This window comes from Camponotus vicinus, unplaced genomic scaffold (assembly GCF_025532165.1).
Source record: "Camponotus vicinus isolate PSW18456_S1 unplaced genomic scaffold, iyCamVici1.0 SCAF_6, whole genome shotgun sequence".
In the NCBI taxonomy this organism is placed as follows: domain Eukaryota; kingdom Metazoa; phylum Arthropoda; class Insecta; order Hymenoptera; family Formicidae; genus Camponotus; species Camponotus vicinus.
The window spans coordinates 1109663-1129832 of NW_028141978.1; the positions used below are offsets into that span (position 1 = coordinate 1109663).

The window sequence follows — 20170 nt, forward strand, 5'->3', positions numbered from 1 at the left end:
TAGAATAGACAAATTTCATTTTCATTCATTTCCTTTCTTTGCAGAGAATTTTATTTACAGCTGTCAGAAATAGCGCGATAACGACTGTAACCTTGTGCAAAATAATAAGCATGCAACGCGATTCTTCGAGACGAGGACGCTTTGTCACTCACGTTTCCTTATTTCCAACAATGTTATTTCGCAGGCAATATCGATCAAATAGGTGACTCCCATACGTCGCAGCACGCACGTCCTCGACGGCCTTAATCCTAGGCGGAGACACTCAGTCGTGGATCGTCAGGGCGGACAATCGGGGCGGAAGTTTGTCGTCGTATTTTCAAAATATGTCCGATCAACAAACGGATTCGTACGATTCGAGACCAGTAACATCCAAAAAGGAGAGACCACCTTTCAAGTTGTGTTTCTCGAGAAGGCAACAAACCGGAAGATCCAACACTTGCGTATCGAAAACGAATGGTACGTCTTCATCTCTTGAAGTCGTTGAAGATACGTCAAGTATGCAAAAGTGAAATCAAATTGGGAGAATCTGCAATTAGAAAGACATTCGGTGACTTTGTGATTGTTGATTTCAAATAATGATAAATGTCAATGACAGAAATTTGCACAACTTTTTTGAAGCTTTCATATTAAAATTAACGAAAGTTGTTTATTAATAATTAATGAAACCCAATAAAGGAGTTTTCATTATAAAGTTAATTTACAACGAGTCTTCTTAAATAAGATTGCGCGATTTTTATTAATTTATAGATCAAAAAAGAAAGATACATTTTTAGAAAAAGCATACATTTTCACGAAGAAGAAACTTTAAATTGATTATGCATATTTGCGAATAAGTTATCAATAATTTTTTCATATGGTTAAAAAAAAAAGCGTAAATTAATTTATAGTTTTCGATAATTAAATTTTTCTTTTGATTAATAATTTTCCTTTTTGCGCATGCAACGATATTTAATCTTTATATTCTTTATTTAGTTTGTCCACATATTGTGTACAAAGAAAGCTGGAAGATGCTAAAGGAATTGCCCCTTTATATGTAAATTACAAATATATTTATCCGTCACAAAATTCCCTCGAATGATATCTGTTTATATATCTGTAATAAAGTCGCATTTTGCTTTCGATTCCCGTGAATTCTCGTAATACAACCTGAATAAATGCGCACGCGAGGTACAAATAAATTACAGCGGACTTCGTCACGCCGAAATTCTACTCGAGGGAACTCGAGGACGCGCGGAATGCAGACGTAAGCGATACGCTCGAAAGAATCGCTGCGGAAGAGGATAGAAATCCGAGGAATCTTTATCAATTACCACTGTTGACCAGTCACACGTAATTCTTACTTTTTCCGCAATTTAGCCCGTCAATTTCTTCATTATTTGTCGCTCCAACGATGAATTCTAACAATTTCCAGTTATGGTTGGTGGCACGACAAGGGGATACAGCCGAAGGACACGCGATTCAATTTTCATAAAAGAACGTCGGACCTGGTGAGTTTCCAGATGAAAATTTACGCCGAGGATCGAAATTTGAAGGGTCTTAAACAATAAACGGAAGATATAATCAATACTCTTATCAAATATTCATTATGATATTGTCGTGCAATAATTGTAGTTCAGTGATAATAATCTAATAAATCAAAATGTGTACCAATTAATAGTGTAATTTTTAAAGCCAATGAATTACATTAGTTGTTATTATATTAGAATTATACATTTTGATTTTGCATCATCTGTGTCGATAGAATAAAGAGGGACTGACTGAGAAGCAACTTTATAATAAGGACATTGACCAAAATGTTACAAAAAAATATTTGATAAATATTTTGCAGTCAGATCTCTGTATTGTTTGTCCTTAGCCATTTATTTCCTCTTCTCTATCTCTTATATCTTATATCTATTATATCTTCTCTTCTCTATCTTTTCTTTTACCACTTCACATTTCATATATATGAAAAATAAAGAATAAAAACCGATAATGTAAAAGAAGAGAAAAAAAGAAAACATTGTTGAAGTCGGATTAATACACGCTCGAAATGTGCTGAGAAAACAGCTGATGGGAAAACTCAACTAAATTATGGTTAGAACAGGTACTTTTTCCCTTCAAATAAGCGCGCGTCAACAAATTGATAAAATATCGTAATAAGATATTAATCTCTAACAATAATAATAATAATAATAATAATGTTAAATAGTATATTTACCCGGGATAAGGGGACGTAAAGTCGCAAACCACGAAGGAAAGAGCGCGAAATCACGGCCGTCTCGCGGCGACGAGCGCGTCCTGTCGCGCATCGCGCAAGCGCGAGCGCGCGTTTTCGCCGCTTCGATAGATCGCTGCGTTCCCGCCGTTTCGCGGCCGACCAATCAGCGGCCGCGACTCGCCGCGCCGGCTCGCCAACCTGCCAGTCGTGTCCCGCTCGTCGCTGCCGGCAGCCGTTAGTGAGCGATCGTCTCGTAGGTGGTTCGCTGGATACAAACTGAGGAAGAGGATGATGAACTCGGCCGTGGTTGAGCACGTGCGACTTCACGAGGAGGCCAGTTTGTCGAAAGCGGAGGAATTCTCGCCGCCCGAGAGGTGAGGGAAATTTTGATCCCCCGAGGTTATATATTTCGATCGTACTTTATGGTGATCTCTCACACCCTGTTGCTTTTCGTGAGAAAGAGGGGGAGGAGGGAGGGAGAAAAGGGAAATCTCAGGTGTACACCCGCGCGTGCTCGGTCGTTCGTTGCCGCAGGTAAAATTGAAAGCATCAGAGTTCCCTTTTTTTCCTTTCGCTCTCTCTCTCTCTCTCTCTCCCTCTTTCTCCTCCAGATGTGCATTCGTATTTTCTTGACCTGAACTGGCCTGACCTTTAAGGGACGCCGTGAACGGCATCAAAAGCACGATCGACCGTTGCTGCTTTGTTGTCTTTCCGAGCGAAATACTCGATATAACGATATTATTGGCCGAGAGTTGACGCTAAAGAAAAATTTCCAAGCCTTCAGTTGTCGCAAGTTCCCTCCTGTGTTTTTATCAGTAATTAATTTCAGTTATTCGGGCAAACTTACAGTTCGAGAGAACCAACGATCTGGGGATCCTGCTGGAGAAATATTTTCAGTCTTCTGATTTTTTTTCTAGTTATCGCTCCTGCGAGATTTGATACCTCGAGCAAACAAAAGTTCTACGAAAATAAATAACACGTATTCGGTAGATGTGAACTTTGGAGCAAACATTAATCTATGTAGGAAATCATTTTTTTGTTGTTGTTTGTGCTCCTCCTTTGCTCATAATTCTATAAATTATACCATGTTTATATGTTTATTTGCTGTTTTATATGGATGTTATTTTTATTAAAAAAAGATGGATTCACATATATAAAAAAAAAGTACAATTGAGTTAAATAAATTGTGAAAAGTGTAGAAGATTGAAAGTAATTGATGAATATATCATGTTGTATGACCTTTATGATTAATACACCTAATATAACTTGCAAAACCCAAGCATTATCTCCTCTTTTCATCTGCAGTGTATTTGTCCAGTTTGTTAAAAGTCTGCTGTGAGAATTTAATATTAGAATTCGGAAAATATAAGAACTCACATATATATACATATATATGTATAAAATAATAATGAACAAAGATTCTTCTTTGTCATCACCCTGGTGGAGCAGGTTCATATAATTTATTTTTAATCAATTTATAAATAAGGGGAAACGCATATGTTGCACTGAAAAGAATCCTTTGTGTTTGCAGCAAACGATTACGTTTGGACGATGGCTGCAATAACAATCTCAACAGTACTGTTAACAGCGAGTCTCAAAGTAGTGCAGGATGGTCATATTCTGGAAATGCCAGTCTCATAGAACCTGAAATCTTAGAGGATATGGGAGTTAGTATGTTGGAAGATGGTATAGTGAACTGTGAAAAAACATCTGGAGACTGCATAATTTTACCAGCAAATTTAGTTAATAACAAAAAATTATCAGTAAGTGAAGTTGATGGCTTTGAATATGAAGAGAAAGTTTATACAACTTCTAGTTTGGAAAATACAGAGAGGTGAGAAAAGGAAATTTATTTTAAATCGTATCTGTTTATTTATTTCTCACTTGGATTATTATTCAGGATACATCAAGAGTCATACGATTTGGATGAGCTAGCTGCTTTTAGTGGTGTAGAAAATGAGTCTGGCTATTCATCAAAGATGGAAGCTGATTATTTTGGGGATTTAAAAGCAAATTTTACTAAAGAGAAGATGAATGCTTCTGTTGATAAGAATGAGCCAACTTCTTTAGATCATTTTTGTCTATTTAGGAGAAAAAGAATACCTTCCATCGAAGGTGAAGATAAGTTTAACAAGCTATCGGATGAAATAATTTTGATGATATTAAAGTGGCTACCTAAAAAATGTTTGGTAAGAAAATATTTATATTCTAGAATATTGCAGATATAACTGTTTAACTCATAATTGTTATTTATTTCTTACATATAGGTACGTTCCATGTTTGTATGTAAACGTTGGTGCCAGATAGCTCGCGATGAAGCATTATGGACTAGATTAGATTTAGGTAGCAAAGTTTTAAGCGAGGGTACATTAGGTTATATATTGCCTCGAGGGGTACAAATTCTAAGACTAGCACAAGCGGAGATCGCGGATCCCATCTTTTGCGAGGGCAGCGAAGTTCTCAATGACTCATATATTAGTAAATTACAATATTTGGATCTATCCATGGCAGTTATTTCGCCAACCGGTTTAGCCGCGTTATTATCTAAATGTAAATACTTGAAAAAATTGTCACTGGAAAATTGCATAATGAACAAAGACTGTTGTAAAGCCATTAGTCAAAACATTGAATTAGAAGTTTTGAATCTTACAATGTGCAAAAATATGAACATTGGATGTATTTTGGATTTAATGAAACTCAAAAAGTAAGATTATCTATCTCTGTATACATATGCCTTATGTTTCAGTCAATTTGTACACATTTGATGAATTATATTTTAGCTTAACTACCCTCAATATGGCATGGTGTTCTTTGGATAGCGAGTGTATGACACTACTTTGTAAAACACTGCCATCATCTATTATACGCTTAAATATAGCAGGCTGTAGAAAAACATTGACTGATGATAGTAAGTATATAAATGAATTGTGTTATTTAGTCCCTTTCACTTACATGTATATATTTAAAAAATATATTATTTTTCTTTCTAATTTCAGATGTAAAAGACTTGTCAAGAAGATGTTCTGATATTATAGAATTAGACTTGAGCGATTGTGCTATGCTTACAATCCATACTGTTCATAATTTATTAAATTTTTCAAGACTAGAACACTTATCGTTAAGCCGTTGCTACAGCATTCCGCAATCTGCATACATAAGATTAGCTCATATGCCATGTTTATTATATTTAGATGTTTTCGGCTTGATGTCGGACTCTGTGCTCAAGTCATTACAAGCCAGCTGTCGTGAAGTGCCAGAAATTAACAAATACCTTTATAGCTCCGTCGCACGACCAACAGTTGGTATTCGAAGAACCAGTATTTGGGGCCTCCGAGTTAGAGATTAAATTTAAATATAGACAATATTTTTTCATCAATTTATAATAAATCAAGGGACAGATTTTACCAAAGGGATCCGATCTGTATGTAATACTGTATTTTTTTACAAACAGACTGAATATTATATTGATAAAATTAACTTTATTGGGGAAAGCGAGGGTATTTTTTCTATTGTTTTTTTTTAAGTAAGATATACATAAACATTTAAAGTGTTAATAATGTGTTCTTTTCTAAAAGTTTATAATATTGAATTGTTGCTCAGGTATTTTTAGAAGCTTTGTATAAATATTTATATTATTTTTACCAGAATCAGGTGTGTATTTTTAATACTTAAGATATAGAATTATCACGGCTGTGCGAGACCGTCTTACAGATAGCTTCTGATCGTGATGTATCAAAGATTGTCAATAATTATTGTTTTGCTACCGATTTTTATCAGTAAAGATCTCAGAAAACTATTAAATGTAGCTGGATAAATATGTGTAAGAGATATTTTTAATTTACATAATTTAACATTTTCAAATAATTGTGTAATTTTTTTCTTTTTGATTATAAAGAGTTCAATTCATTTGTACTTTTGCTTTGTTCAAAGAGATGAGCACAATATGAGCGATCATTTTCATCCCTTTTACCTATGTATATCCTTGTATTTAAAATATTTTACGTATCAATTATTTTTTCACGGTTACATATTCCGGAAGCATGCAGCGTATTCACGTTGAGATTATCCAACCAATTACAGCGATTGATGCTTGAGATTTCTTACTAGATTGACCAATCAGGAAGTTCCAGTTAAATGTCATCCCCTCCTTTCTAAATACACGTGCGCGATTGTCACAACAAAAAGCATGTATTAAACAAGCCAGACATAATAATGTAATAAAAAAATTATTTTTTCTGTTTCTATCAGAAATAAAAGGAACAAATTAGATAAGAATAGAATGAGATTAAATTAAATATATTTATCCTCGTCACTCGAACGGTAATTTCCACTTACGTCGCAGATTGAAGCAGTCTACTTTTTATAGTTACGTCTGTGCTCTCATCATTAGATGCGCGATAACCACCCAATAAAAATTGCCCACAAATATAGAAAACAATATGGCTATTAGGCTATAAGGTCACATAAAAGATATTGAGAAAAATACGTATCGATTTGAAAATATTGAATATGCGTGTATTAATTATATAAAAAATTATGGAAATCGTTCAAGTTATACACAAATATTAAATCTTACAAATTTTCAAAAGAGATTGACATTTGTCATTAATACGATGCTTGTCAAAGAAATGAAATTAATTATTCATATATAATGTTTTTTAAAACTTATGTATAAAGTTTTTATAATATTTTATGATTGATATATATCTGTATTTTTTAAAATCTAAATTTGTATCTCAAAAAATCATTTTTATATTAATAATTAATTTTATATTTGAATTTTGTACGGCTGTAAAAGTGGATTGGTTACTGCTGCCATGCAACCATGCTGCCATTTTTAGTTTTTTCATCTGGTGACTTTTCGCGACCTCCCTTGCAAGCGTGTCATCACTACCACCACGCAAAACTCTCGCATGCGCTCCATTCTAAAAAAAAAATTCAGCCATATTGGTGTGTTGTATCGCTGTTCTCAGTGATTTCGAAGCTCAGCTAAGGTATTTTTCCCGAAGATCCGGACGCCGTTTTCGTGCCCATCCGCGATCGTCCGAGGCCCGAGATCGGCGGTCATTTTTTTTCCACTTTCTCGTCCCGATCGCGATTCACCGCGCGCGTCGATCTTCCTGGTGCTCGCACGATCAAAAAAAAGTTGGGTTAATGTTGCCACCTTGGATCGCGGATATCGTTCTCGCTCGTTCTCTGCGCCTGCGAAAAGCGTGTCGCGATGATGAGATCGCGTGCTGTTTCACGACGCGCCTCTCTCGCGACCAGCGAGGAGATACATCGCGAGAGTCTCCGAGGATCCTCCGAAGCCGCGCATAATTGACGAGCTCCGCGCGCTGCTGTACCTTGTGTTACTCTACGGAACTTTCTTTGCTCCTCGAAAGCCCGTCGCTCTTTCATCCGTCTTTTTTTATCGAAATTCGCGACCGCTGATCACGATATCCCGATATCGAGCAACAGGTACGAGCTGATCGGTACACTCTGGTTTATATACGCGAGATCGCTACGGCTATCTCTTTTTATGTCGATCTGCATCGTGTGTACACTGGGATGTAACAGATGACAAAGCCCCCCTTCGTGATGGATGGCAAATTTCTTCTACCCATCTTCGAGCCTTCGAGGAAAATCGCATTACTACGATTTTATTTGCCTCGTGTTCTGTTAGAATCGATCTGGCCCTACAAATATTTATATAAACTTCGCGATATCGAATATCATTCGATAAAAAAATTAAAAAAAAAAAAAAACATCTTGAAGTTATGTTATGCAACAGAACTTGTCTTGTGTACTCTATATTTTTGTAAGATGCTTTTTATAATACTCAGCTTCATAGAATAATGTGTGTATTGCAATTAGATATGCTTTATTACAAGTTACTGGTCTTATTTTGCATTTTTTTCTTTTTTAGAAGATAGTACATCATGACGGATTCCATGAAATTTGGTCCAGAATGGTACGTAATTGCAGTGCATTGCTAGTGAAAGTTAACTCGTCATTTATATTTGTGTTTATATTAATGTAGTTATATTTACGTCATATGCAGGTTGCGCACTGGTGGTAGTGGTGGAGGTGGTGGAGGAACCACAACATTGAGTACACCTCGGTATCAATTGGCAGAGCATAGATACGGTCGAGAGGAGATGCTGGCTTTGTTTGATCGCAATTATAAACCTCCAGAGCCTCTAACAACTTTTCCAGCATTGTATGTAGAGAAAACTCAACCTCCATTGGCTCTTGTACAGATGACAGAGGATGAAACGGTAATTAGATATACATATTGTACATTAATATCATGATCCACTTTATATTATATGATTTATATTTTTATCACAAGGGAAAATAGCCTAATTTTAATTATTATTGATAATAATAGAAAGACAAGAAAGCTCAAGTTATTTAATTTGTGTTATTTTTTTTTTGTTTCTCATTCCTTCTCTCCTTTTTAATCTCTATTGATATTAGGAACTATCTAAAAATATAACATTGGAGTTTTTTTACCTTAATTTTTCTTTTCATCACACAAACAACTTGCTTTTTTTAAAAAATAATTTTTAATAAATTTTTCAATTTTCTCTTTTACTCAAATTATCTTTTGAAGTTATATATAAACGCATGTATATGCATACACACACACACATTCAATATTTATATTTGAATTCAAATGCAGTAAAACTATCAATAAGAAACAGAACACAGATTTTTTTAAATATATATTCTATTTTTATATAAGGCTTGTTGTATTCACAGCTATCTTCTTTTGAGTTACTATCTTAAAATTGTAAAAAATGAAAATAAGTTTATTTGAAAAAAAAATTTGTCTCTTTTTGCTCTTTATAATATAACGCTCAAATATATGTGCACCTTTTAGCGTATGTGGAATGGGGGGATAACTAATATCGGTAGTCGTGGAAGAGGCAGCAGTGTGGATCGTGGACGTGGTAGAACTGGAAGAGGAGGCTTATATTCATCTCATTATTCACGCGGAGTTGGTTTCGGAGACGATTCTGGTGATGGGATACGAATTGAGGGCCAATCATTCCAGGTACGTGGTTCCAGGTTTCTGTTCTTTTTTTCTAAAAAATTTCTTCTTTGATATATATTTACTTTTTTTCTTAATTTAATTTGTCTTTTATATCTATTGCTTTTTTTCGAATATCATAAAATTTACAAAAATAGAGATAATACACTTGCTGATTAAAAAAGAATAATTAGAAAAAAAAATTAACATAGGAACACATGATGGAGGAAGCTGAAAGATTTTATTTATAGGGAAGAAATAGGCCATTCGATAGATCTCAAAGCGAACGCGGTTGGCCGGAGAGAAATGGTGCTCCAGATCCAGGAGAATGGAACGGTTCCACTAGTCCGAGAAAAGAACTAAGTCGTGGAACTAGCGGTAGCTCGCTTATGGAAAGTAATTGGAGACGTCATCGCGGAGGGGGAGAAGACGATGACGGTTGGCGTAAGTGGGGTAAGTACAGACACATCGTTTCGTACATTTAAAAGGAGATATCATTATTATTATACATATATGTATGTGCGTATGCACATACACATATATGTTTATATGTAATAAAGATATTTATGTTAGGAAGGAGTAGTTGGCGCGAGGGTGGCAGTATAGATCGGGATAGGCTGGACCGAAATGATGGTGATGGGGAAGAAAGCAGAGGTGGTGGATCGGGAAGATGGGAACATCGGGGAAACCACAGACCTTCCCATGATTCAAGTCACCATCCACCACCTCGTACTGCTCGCGCTTGGGAATCAAATCATCATGATAATCACGACAATCTGCCAGAATGGTTAATATTAAATTTCATTATGGCATCTCTTTTTTTTTTTTATTTTTTATTTCATCTCTTAATCTTGATATTTCAGGGCGACGGAAAATCCGAGTGAAAGCGGCGGCAGTTTCGATGCTTCAGGCGCGTTTCATGGTGGAATGTATTCAGACGACGATGAAGACGGTGTAGCGGGTGCTTCCCAACAAGGCAGAACTCGACGCGTCTCGGAAGGAAGTGCTTCTAATATAGTGAAATCTAATAACAAGACATTGACTTTCGGAACAGGTTCTGTCCAATCATTGAATCGCCATACAAATAATACAGTCGGTACTACATTAAGTAAGGAACGATCGAAACCGTTAGATTCAGTCGAAGATAAGGATAATTCTATAGGAAAAGAGAGAAAATGTAATTCGCCCTCCGCCAAACCTCCAGTTGCATCGACGACTGAAGACATTCCCGCGAAGATCTTAACGACACCTTCGGATCTTTTGCAGAAGAAGACTGTCATCGGATCTGCAAATGTGAATAAAGTCGAGACTAGTGAAAAACCTGATGAACCTCCAAGTGGAACTCACGATAAAGAAAACATACAGCCCCAAGAAGTTAAAAAAGAGTCCCAAATAACTGTTACCACAACTAATCGACAGATTCAAGCAATTTTGGAACAATCGAAGCTCGTGCATAATTCAGGAATTGCCAGCATCAGGCAGAGATCAGAGGACGACTATGATAGAATGAAAGAAGAGGCTGATGCATTGGTAGCCAAATTAATGGCAGATGAAGAGAGTCACAAAGAGAAAACGATTGCTACTGGTGTCCCGTCCGCGATTGGCAGTAATCAACCTTCCGCAGTTTCCTCCACGAGTAATCAGGAAAAATGGTATTATCGTGATCCACAGGGTGAAGTTCAGGGACCGTTTTTAGCTAGTGAAATGGCCGAGTGGTGCAAGGCCGGTTATTTCACTACGGGCTTATTGGTGAGAAGAACTTGCGACGAAAGGTACGCTACACTCGGTGATCTGATTAAGATGTACGGAAGAGTGCCCTTCACGCCTGGTCTGCCAATACCTCCTTTGAAGGTACACTATACTCATATTTATTTTACATTATTTTATGCATTCTTTTTAAATTCTTATATATTTTTACTAAATTATTTTATTAATCGAGGATTTGGATGTGTATCCAAATATAGTGTATAAATAGCTTTGAATTGAATAATTTAAAAGGAAGCAGGATAAAAGGAAAATGAATTTTATTTGTAATCATCTATAATATTCAGTTTGCGATGTAAAGAAATATCCAAAGATTTCTAAAATAAAAAATTACATATTTTTATCTTGCATTCAATTCCTCTCGCAATTGCTATTGAATATATTATATTTAATAATATCAAATAAATTTTTATTCATAGCTATCGGAACAAATGATTCCGCCTGTTCCTACTACTATACCAGCTGGACTAGCCGCTAGTGCTATACCGAAGACCGGAATAGAGGATCCGATATTGTTGATGACATATCAGCAAATGCAGATGATGCACAATCAGCAAATGCTACTTAGACAGATGAGAACATCGGCGATAGCGAAGTTGTCTCAATCGGAACACTGGACAACGTTGAGTCCAGTAGAGCAGAACCAATTGATTCTACAATATGTCATACAGGACGGAATGCAAGAGATTCCGGAAGTTCCGATAGCAACAAACCCATTTGTACCTCACCTTGCGTCTCAGACAGCTAATCCTGTTATGCAACTTTTCACTCAGATGCAGCAGGTAATGTATCAGTAAGCTAATTCAATGTTAGCTTTAAATTGATATTAAGCAAAATACTATGAACGTATATTCTTCACACAGGCAAAAACGCAGCCCGAGACACACCTACCGACAAATCCGCATGCAACCGCATCGTCTCATCCAGCTACAGTAGATCCATTACAACAGTTGATCCAACAGATGGGTAATATACAAAATTTGCCTACCATACAACAACCAAATATCGCTCCGACTCCCGCGCCGACGCAAGAAGACAATCCAATTAAATCTCTGCTACGTCAACTTAATGTCAACACAAATGGCCATCCGCAAGCACCTCATATGGATACTGTCTGGCCGCAACCTCCGCCGCAAATAGCTCCCCAGTTTAATGCGCAGAATTGGTTAGCGCAGGTGCGTTGCGTCGTGTAAAGTTCAAGTTTTTACAGAGATGCAAAAATTATGTTTGAAAAATCGATTCAATATCGTTTATTCATCAGCATTATATTATTTTCCAGGTTGGGCCCATCCCCGCAATGCCACCTGGACAATTACCCGGTTCTCTGTGGGATTTACATGCTAAAGATATGAAAACTGAACAGCAAATACTGGTAATTTAATTTTGTTCGATTTTTAATGTTATAAAAAAATCTAATGTATTATTTTCTCTTTTTAGGAAGAACAGAATCTAAAGTTACAAGAGGATAGGAAAAAAGAAGAGTTAAAGAAGCAAGAAGAATTGCAACGTCAAGCGGAGGAAGAGAATGCAAAGAGAAAGCAAAAGGAGGAGGAACAAGCTAGACAAGTGGAAGAGGCGAAGCGTAAAGACGAGGAGAGAAAGAAAAAGGAAGAAGAGAAGAAACGAAAAGAGGAAGAGAAACGCAAGCAAGAAGAAGAGCAGAAAAAGAGGGAGGAGAAAAAACGTAAAGAAGAGGAGAAAAGGCGCGAGGAGAAGAGAAAACAAGAAGAAGAGAATTTGAAGAGAAAACAGGAAGAGGAAAGAAGAAAGCGGGAAGAACTTAAAAAACAAGAAGAGAAACTGAAGAAGGAGGAAGAGAAGAGAAAAAAAATGATGGAGGAAGAGCAAAAGAAGGAAGAAGAGAGACTTAGGTATGTCGATGTAGAATTTATACAAAGCTTAAACAAACGAAATGAATTGAATATTTGAATGAAACTTTTATCTGTAAACTTTACAGAAAAGAAGTGGAAGTACGACGACAAGTAGAAGCGGAAGAACAGGCGCGTCGCACGGAACAACGGCGAAGAGAAGCCGAAGCACTACGTAAACTTCAGGAACGAAATAAAGCTCCATGGGCTCAGACTCCACGCGCGATGGCTCCTGCCGCTCATACAGCTTCGCTCGCTGAGATTCAAAGATTCGAGAGAGAGAAGAAAGCGGTAAATACATTTTACGTTTGTTACATACATAATTTATGCATATCTACTAATATCTTTGTTATCTTACAGGAAGAGCAACGGCTTCAACAAATGATGCAGCAACAATTAGCGCAGCAAAAGGCGATAGAAGCGGCACAAGAAGCATCGGCAACCGATTCGTCGAAGCGATTACAGTTTAAATGGGCGGAAAAGGCTACCGCTTCCAATAAACCGCTCCAAGTGAAAAGTCTCGCGCAAATCCAGCAGGAAGAACAAGAACACATCGCTAAGGTAAAGGTACTTATTGTTTCCTGAGTATACTAGCGACGATAAAATATTGTTTCCGTAAAAAGAGATCGTGCGATAAGAAATTGAAATATTTCTTCCCTAGCAACAGGAAAGGGAACGGCAGGAAAAAGCCGGTCAAAAGGAATCGGCAAGTATGCTGCAGAATGCTGGAATATGGGGTACAGCATCACAATGCTTGAATTGGGCCAATTCGAGTACGAATAGCCAAGCGTGGTCCATTAATGCTGGTAACAGTGGCTTCTGGGATGATCCCGCGCCCGTTAAGTCATCCGCGACTGTAAAGCAACCGGCTACCAAACAAACTGCGACCGCGAAATCCAGCACTTCTAACCAGCAACAGCAGCAGCAACAACAACCTCAACAGAATAGTAACAATAAGGCATCCAAGAGCAAAAACAAGAGGGAGGAAGAACTGGTGAAGAAACTATTTGAACAGAACACTGCCAAGCCCGATGATTTTACGCAATGGTGTAATAAAACGTTGAGCGGTATACAAGCGTCTGTGGACAGTAAGTATAACGCGTCGAGTTTATCATTCACATCGATTTTCTACTACACCACGTGCATTCGCAGTCCCTACATTCGTTGGATTCCTGCGGGACATAGAGTCAGCTTACGAGGTGAAAGAGTACGTTCGCGTTTACCTTGGCGATACCAAACAGAGCACAGAATTTGCCAAGCAATTCTTAGAGAAGCGAAGTAAATGGCGATCTGCGCAGCGTCCTCAAGCACAAGCGGACGATCTGTGCAAGCCAGCGCCAGCCGTTAATCCGAATGCATCTGCAGAATTTCAAGAAGTGAAGGTAAGCGAAGTGAATTATCCTTGTTACACGGTCCCATTTTCATTCGATCCGTGGAAATATATTAAAATATTATTAAATCATTTAAATAGAGTAAATATTTTTGTAATAGGTTACTATCTCTTTTCACATTATTTATATGATAAGACAAAGTTAATATCTCAAATATAAAGGTAGAATCATATTATGTAAGTCGTGCCTCGAATTGTGCAAAACACATTAGATATATCCCCTTTTTTGTTCAGGGAAAATCCAAGAAACCAAAGAAAGGAAAGATGTTCAAAGTGGACAACAGGATTCTTGGCTTTAGCGTAACCGCGGCCCCTGATCGTATCAACGTAGGTGATCGCGATTATGGTGAAGGAGTCTGAGCTGTTTCGCCAATTTACCTCACGGAAATGATGCGACGCTCTCGATTTACACATTGCAAATGGTTCGTTATTTATTTATTGTATATGCCAAACGGGTGCTGCTGAGAAGAATCACCCACCACGGGTAATCTCTTGAAGCATACAAATACTTTACGATCCAAGGAAGAATTCGATCGTTCTTCAATCGTCGATGACAGGACCGTGGCTGAGCGTGGCGTTATTTTCTTATTACATTAAATGGAAAAAACTCCATTGTACATATTACTCAAAGATGAATATTTCAGAAAGAAAGAGGACGGACTTACTTTTTCCTATGTATGTACGCGCGACAATTAAAGTTGGAAACTTTTATAACATTTCATCATTATCATCACCATCATCATTTAAATCCCTAAGCCAAGACGATAAAAGAAAAAGGGAGAGAAAAGATATACAGAGATAAAATAAGCTCTGGCAGTCAATAGCAATATGTGTATGTAAAGGTGTTCGACGAAAAAAGAATATATATATACATACACACACATGTATTAGAACGTGCTCATGTTGTGAGATCGCGAAAAACACTGTCTCAAGTACTGAATATATATGCGGTGCGTCAGTATTTGCCCTCACTGAATCCTATGGATTTTTCGCTTTGTCGCAGATATATTCATCGAGAAGAAAAGATTCGCGCACTTTGTATTATTTATACAACAGATTTTATGAATGATTTAATCCATGCATTTCGAGCACGGAAAAATCTCTTCCTTTACTTTTTTAATATTTTTTCCGCCGTCATAATATACTGCAATCATAATAACGATACTCTAAGCAGAATTTCATGTACACACAACAGTAGTTGCATACGCAAATATTAATAATAGAACTCGCGTTACTCTTTGCAACAACGAATGAGCAGTGAAAAAGGAAGAAACAGAGAGATTCAAGATACTCTTTCCTGACAGTAGGAGTAATTATGAAATAAAACTAGCAATTCAGCATAGCACTCTTGATTAGAAACTTTTGGTTCTGCAGTAGAAATGAAGCAATAGCGATTTAAAAGCGATATTTGTATTATTAATTCCACACAATCTCGACAGCGTAGATAAAATCGTGACATCACTGATAACCGCATGTGTGGATCTCACTCGTCGTAGTCTTCTTGTAGTCGATCTAATAAGAAAAACTTGAAAAGACTCGAAAAACTTACACGGGGAGACTTAAATGACATAATACGTGATCAGAGACATAATACGTGAGCGGAGTACTTTTTTGTAAAGTTTTATTTTATAACTCTCTTGTAAGTGTCGTAGTTAAAGATCCGTAAAGGGGAATCTTTTTAGCACTTTTTAAAGACATTCGTTTCATTATATCTTAAATGGACTAATATGCATCAAGAGATGCGATATTGAATAAGCGTGTAATGTTGTGACACAGATCTGACCACTCGTAATATTATGATGCTTGTTAACTAAGGTTCATTGATTTTCTCTTATATAAGAACATACAACATAAGAGAAAATGATAGATCCTTACACGTGAAAGATTTATGTATAAATAGATTAATGTACAGAGTATACGCGCGGCGATTAAACAAACAGACGAAAGCGATAATTAAAAAATTATTAACACATTGTATCAATTCTATAATTGTATTTAACATACAACTAATTGAAATAAATATTTTTAACTTTACTTTCTTATCGTTTTGTATAAATTTTAATTATACATAATTTTAATTTTGTTATAAATCGCGGACCTGATAAAATACTCCACAATATACAACAACGCGTATCAAATTTTTATTTAAAAGTACAAATGTAACTTTTTTTTCTCATATAAGTCGATATAATATATATTTCGTACACTTGTATACTCTGTATGCGCAGATGATAACTGATAGTCGAACGAAAGTATGGCAGATTTTTGATCGCAGCGTTCAAAAAAGAGAGAAAAAAATGAAATTACTTTATCGCTTCTTATAAAAAGAGTAAAAAAATACTCGCGAAAAATATCGATTATATTAACACGCGGTTGGTGAATTACATGAATACGAATTAACCTTTCTACTCCACACATATTGCTACAAATAACTGCTTAAAGATTAGCGCGAATTGTTTTAAAACGTAAGCACGAACTATCCGTAATACACACACGACGATATTTTGTAATGCTAATGACGCAATAAATATCTTTCTTAAGCATATGTAACTATATGTGTATGCGGGGTACGAGCGGCGTTGGATATCGTTACAAATTGTTATACGTGTTACGCATTGATTCATACGAGATGTCACATGTATCATAATAAAAAAAAGAAATCCACACATTTAACGGATAAAGTATTATTTTCATAAACAAACTAACGTCGGATGTTGAACATCATGCGCTATTATATTTGTTTTGGAATGATACACAGAGATTACAAAAAGCAGCAGGAAATATAATAAATAAAATTGTTATAAACAGTCCTGTCAGTTGTAATAATTTTACATACAAGTCACGATATTTGTACTTTCTCCTTGTTTTGCGTATCATTATTTTGTGCATAACATTTTTATATAGATATATAGTTGTATTTCTTTAAAAATTTATCGATAAATGCAACAGACCATGATTATTTTTCTTAACGATAACTTTTGCGGAGAATGTGAAATTTTTTCTGGAATGTTTTCAAAGTATATAGACTATATAAAATACTTGAACACATTGAGAAGTTTACATTTCACGCTTCTATGACAGTTAATCGGGTTTTCCTTTCCCGTTGGATGGCATAACGTGAATGTCGTTGTAGTCCCGCGCAATATCGATGTACTGAAAATTTTATTTATAATTATAAATGTAAAGAGGAATCTCTTCTTTTGATACATTGATATAATACATATACAAGAACAGATGATATAAAGACCAAAAACTAAACATATAAGCCAACAATAAAGCGAAAAATGTATATAAGTTAACAAAATATGCATATATTGTGTATGTTATACATGTAATTTCAAATATTTTACCTTTCTAGGAACGAAAAATTCCAAGACTTGTAGTATTATATAGCACAGGGACAACACAAGTAAATAGGCCAATACACCACTTTGCAACTGACTCGCCAATTGTTGTCCTAGATTTCTCTTTGCTTCGCGCTTCACCAAATTATATACTATCTCAGTACGTTTCGTGATGTTGAACCAGTTGTAATATAAGCCTATTCTCCTATGCATCTCGAAGGGACATTTGATGTCACCTCTTTTGTAATCAGCTATAGCCATCTCCAACCCTTCGATTAACGCTGGTACAGTGGGTTCGACAAGATAAATCAGATCCGGTGGCAAAACTTCCGGAATCCCTCCGACTTTCGTCGATACTACTTGCAAACTGCAAAACAATATTAATCATATTTGTCGCTCGATAAAATTCTGTTGGCAGAGAGAAGAATAGAATGAGAAAATTATTAGAAAAACTCAGAGTCAAAAAAGAATAAATAAAATAAATGTTTCACAGATTAAATGTAATAAGAAAGGAAGAAAGGAATGTTTACCCGCAAGAAGCTGCTTCTACAATAGCCATGCAATAAGCCTCTGTCAAACTCGTGTTAAGAAAGATGTGACCTTTGTTTAAAACGTGTTTGACTTGGGAGTGTTCCAGACTGCCCAGCAAAGTGACTCGGTGCTGTAGCAGATTCCTCTCCCTTACTTCCTCTATCAACCACCTTTTCGGTCCATCCCCGCCGATTAGAAATTGTACATTTTTATGACGTAAACAAATCTCGGGTATTATGTGGGCTAGAAGGTCGACGCCCTTCCTATACACTAATCGCGATACTATTACTATGGTAACTGAAATTGACAGTTACATAATAATTAGAGAATAATGCGTTTCTAATGTAATGTGTAAAACAGAATCTCGAGTTATTAAGCTTACTAAAATCGTTGCTCCGTTTACTGGTGGCAGGCGTAAACAGCACGGTATCAACGGCATTTGGAATAACGGATACTTTCTCCTTTTTCACTTTGGCTCGTAATACTGTATTCTCTTTTCCGATATGAGACACACATATGCAATGATCACAATCGACTAACGATATTTCGAGAAATTTGTTTGTCAGAATAGCTGACGCGTCCGCAAAACCGAAAAGCGAATGATCTGTGAAAACTGTCTGCAAATATAGCGTTAGTAGCCATCCTTGAAAGCTTGCTACTTTAATACAGTCACCAAAACTTACTTTTAATCCCATTAATCTACCGATCAACATTCCCTCATGTGCTAAAGTAGAGAATGCAGAATGTCCATGTATAATCTGTATCTCTTCCCTTAGAAAAATGTACCTAATAAGTGGGAGAGAGCATATCATCGTTGGAAGAACGCACTGATTGTAGAAAACCTTGACTGGAATGTAATATACCTTAAATAAAACAAACGTGAAAGGTACAAACGATCAAAACAAGGACAACTAATGGAACAAGAAAAATACAACGCACATACTTTCAATCCGTTTGTCATGTATCGTACGCCTACTCTTTCCCCATAAGAGTGTGTGAGTATCACTACTTTGTGTCCGTGTTCCAACAGACATTGGGACAAATTGAAGATGTGCTCCTCGACACCGCCCATATTCGGATAAAAGAAATCCGAGACCATACTAGAAAAAAATTAATATACATTAAATTAATATACATTGTCACAAATTTAAAATGTATTTTTATAAGTGACACAGAACTAATAAAACTATAGCGTGTGTCTTATTATTTTATTATTTATGTATCGTAAAGAGATCACATCTTCAATTACCATATTTTATGTCTTACACCACTCATCTTCACGCCCATACATGATTCATACTGATTTAATCTGGCGATTGGAAATTCCCGATGATGCAAACTCCCGTTTGACAGCTCTCTCTCCATCTCATTATTATCTAATTATAGTCGGTTTACTTTTGCGTATCACGTTAATCATACTATACATTTCTATTTTAATTTTTGATTAGATTCGCTAATAATGATAACAGAGGCATTTCGCGGCGTTCTTAACGAGAAGCATTCTAACCCCTTCGACACAAGGGATACTCGAATTTAATTCGCGCGAGATCCGATGCGTCAGATACGACGGAAGAATCCAACTGTCGAGTTTTTCTTCAGAGCATTTTTATGAAAAATCAGAATCGTCTTCAATATTATATATTTTTACTATAAATTCATCAGATGTGTGTATGTACAGGAATGACAATGACAATGCAATTGTAAAATCGAGAATATTTAATTAATTGCCACACGTGTCTTTGCATGACTTTCCCTATCGACGTTTTTTTAAAGCGCGTTCCGTTTGTCGCTTTTGAAAGATTCGAAGCGATAGATTGCTCAATCGGAACAAAGAGATCCTTATTCTCCTCGTCCTGATTGGACGATCAAACGATTCGAAACTTTCACAGCGTCAAACGGACCGTAAAATTAAAAATATTTTTAATGCGTAAAAAAAATGCTCTTGAGTCTTTTACTGCAAGAAGTGATCTGAAAATCAATAGAAAAATCGAGATTTTTATATTAGATAACTGCAACATTATTTTAGATTTACAATTAAGAGAGATATGTCATTTT

At 36.2% G+C, this 20170-nt stretch overlaps 4 protein-coding genes and 1 long non-coding RNA gene across 10 annotated transcripts in view; 3 read left to right on the top strand and 2 right to left on the bottom strand.

The window, feature by feature from the left end:
* LOC145973029 (uncharacterized) overlaps positions 1 to 1631 on the top strand; it is a 4514-nt gene extending 2883 nt beyond the window's left edge. Inside the window, exons 2-4 of the mRNA XM_083102156.1 lie at positions 45 to 456; positions 1185 to 1329; positions 1412 to 1631. Coding sequence (XP_082958282.1) covers positions 324 to 456; positions 1185 to 1329; positions 1412 to 1547 — 414 coding nt within the window. The 5' untranslated portion in view covers positions 45 to 323 and the 3' untranslated portion in view covers positions 1548 to 1631. The remainder of the gene's footprint in view (positions 1 to 44; positions 457 to 1184; positions 1330 to 1411) is intronic.
* Positions 1 to 3179, bottom strand: part of LOC145973033 (uncharacterized) — a 10495-nt gene extending 7316 nt beyond the window's left edge. Inside the window, exons 1-4 of the long non-coding RNA XR_014439336.1 lie at positions 3048 to 3179; positions 2201 to 2958; positions 1341 to 1535; positions 153 to 526 (exon numbers count right to left, since the gene is read on the bottom strand). This is a non-coding gene — a long non-coding RNA (uncharacterized LOC145973033). The remainder of the gene's footprint in view (positions 1 to 152; positions 527 to 1340; positions 1536 to 2200; positions 2959 to 3047) is intronic.
* Positions 2392 to 6017, top strand: Skp2 (S-phase kinase-associated protein 2). 3 transcript variants are annotated; one of them, XM_083102154.1, is made up of 8 exons: positions 2587 to 3015; positions 3118 to 3220; positions 3506 to 3649; positions 3732 to 4034; positions 4101 to 4389; positions 4468 to 4904; positions 4981 to 5108; positions 5197 to 6017. In XM_083102154.1, exons 3-8 carry the CDS (start codon positions 3594 to 3596, stop codon positions 5544 to 5546), a joined length of 1563 nt encoding a protein of 520 aa, XP_082958280.1. In that variant the 5' UTR covers positions 2587 to 3015; positions 3118 to 3220; positions 3506 to 3593; the 3' UTR covers positions 5547 to 6017. The 3 variants fall into 3 exon arrangements, with proteins under 3 accessions (XP_082958278.1, XP_082958280.1, XP_082958279.1); XM_083102153.1 differs by having other exon boundaries at positions 2587 to 3220; XM_083102152.1 differs by lacking the exons at positions 2587 to 3015; positions 3118 to 3220; positions 3506 to 3649 and adding an exon at positions 2392 to 2574.
* A 1068-nt stretch (positions 6018 to 7085) lies between these two features.
* On the top strand, positions 7086 to 17050 carry LOC145972686 (GIGYF family protein Gyf). Of its 4 annotated transcripts, none has more exons than XM_083101461.1 (16): positions 7086 to 7194; positions 8109 to 8153; positions 8244 to 8460; positions 9069 to 9242; positions 9470 to 9671; positions 9792 to 10005; positions 10082 to 11069; positions 11402 to 11764; positions 11846 to 12157; positions 12262 to 12354; positions 12420 to 12853; positions 12940 to 13141; positions 13211 to 13417; positions 13512 to 13938; positions 14003 to 14232; positions 14475 to 17050. In XM_083101461.1, the coding sequence occupies exons 2-16, from the start codon at positions 8122 to 8124 to the stop codon at positions 14598 to 14600; spliced, it is 4221 nt and encodes a 1406-aa protein (XP_082957587.1). In that variant the 5' UTR covers positions 7086 to 7194; positions 8109 to 8121; the 3' UTR covers positions 14601 to 17050. The 4 variants fall into 4 exon arrangements, with proteins under 4 accessions (XP_082957587.1, XP_082957589.1, XP_082957590.1 ...); XM_083101463.1 differs by having other exon boundaries at positions 13211 to 13411; XM_083101464.1 differs by having other exon boundaries at positions 13211 to 13411; positions 13518 to 13938.
* Pig-a (phosphatidylinositol glycan anchor biosynthesis class A) lies at positions 16955 to 19861 on the bottom strand. Its single transcript, XM_083101465.1, has 7 exons — positions 19365 to 19861; positions 19059 to 19215; positions 18799 to 18978; positions 18498 to 18732; positions 18115 to 18412; positions 17591 to 17951; positions 16955 to 17393 (listed from the first exon to the last, which is right to left on the bottom strand). The coding sequence occupies exons 1-7, from the start codon at positions 19478 to 19480 to the stop codon at positions 17322 to 17324; spliced, it is 1419 nt and encodes a 472-aa protein (XP_082957591.1). The 5' UTR covers positions 19481 to 19861; the 3' UTR covers positions 16955 to 17321.
* Positions 19862 to 20170: the final 309 nt, after the last annotated feature.

Bases quoted from the DNA above. Each gene is read 5' to 3' on its own strand.
- LOC145972686 (XM_083101461.1), top strand. From the start codon at position 8,122: ATGACGGATTCCATGAAATTTGGTCCAGAATG. The intron at 10,006-10,081 runs GTTAATATTAAA...TTGATATTTCAG, and splicing joins CACGACAATCTGCCAGAATG to GGCGACGGAAAATCCGAGTG. The intron at 13,939-14,002 runs GTAAGTATAACG...GTGCATTCGCAG, and splicing joins TATACAAGCGTCTGTGGACA to TCCCTACATTCGTTGGATTC.
- Pig-a (XM_083101465.1), bottom strand. From the start codon at position 19,480: ATGGAGAGAGAGCTGTCAAACGGGAGTTTGCATCATCGGGAATTTCCA. The intron at 18,413-18,497 runs GTAAGCTTAATA...TGTCAATTTCAG, and splicing joins TAAACGGAGCAACGATTTTA to TTACCATAGTAATAGTATCG. The intron at 17,952-18,114 runs GTAAACATTCCT...ATTGTTTTGCAG, and splicing joins GTAGAAGCAGCTTCTTGCGG to TTTGCAAGTAGTATCGACGA.
- Skp2 (XM_083102152.1), top strand. From the start codon at position 2,489: ATGATGAACTCGGCCGTGGTTGAGCACGTGCGACTTCACGAGGAGGCC. The intron at 4,035-4,100 runs GTGAGAAAAGGA...ATTATTATTCAG, and splicing joins AGTTTGGAAAATACAGAGAG to GATACATCAAGAGTCATACG. The intron at 5,109-5,196 runs GTAAGTATATAA...TTCTAATTTCAG, and splicing joins AAAAACATTGACTGATGATA to ATGTAAAAGACTTGTCAAGA.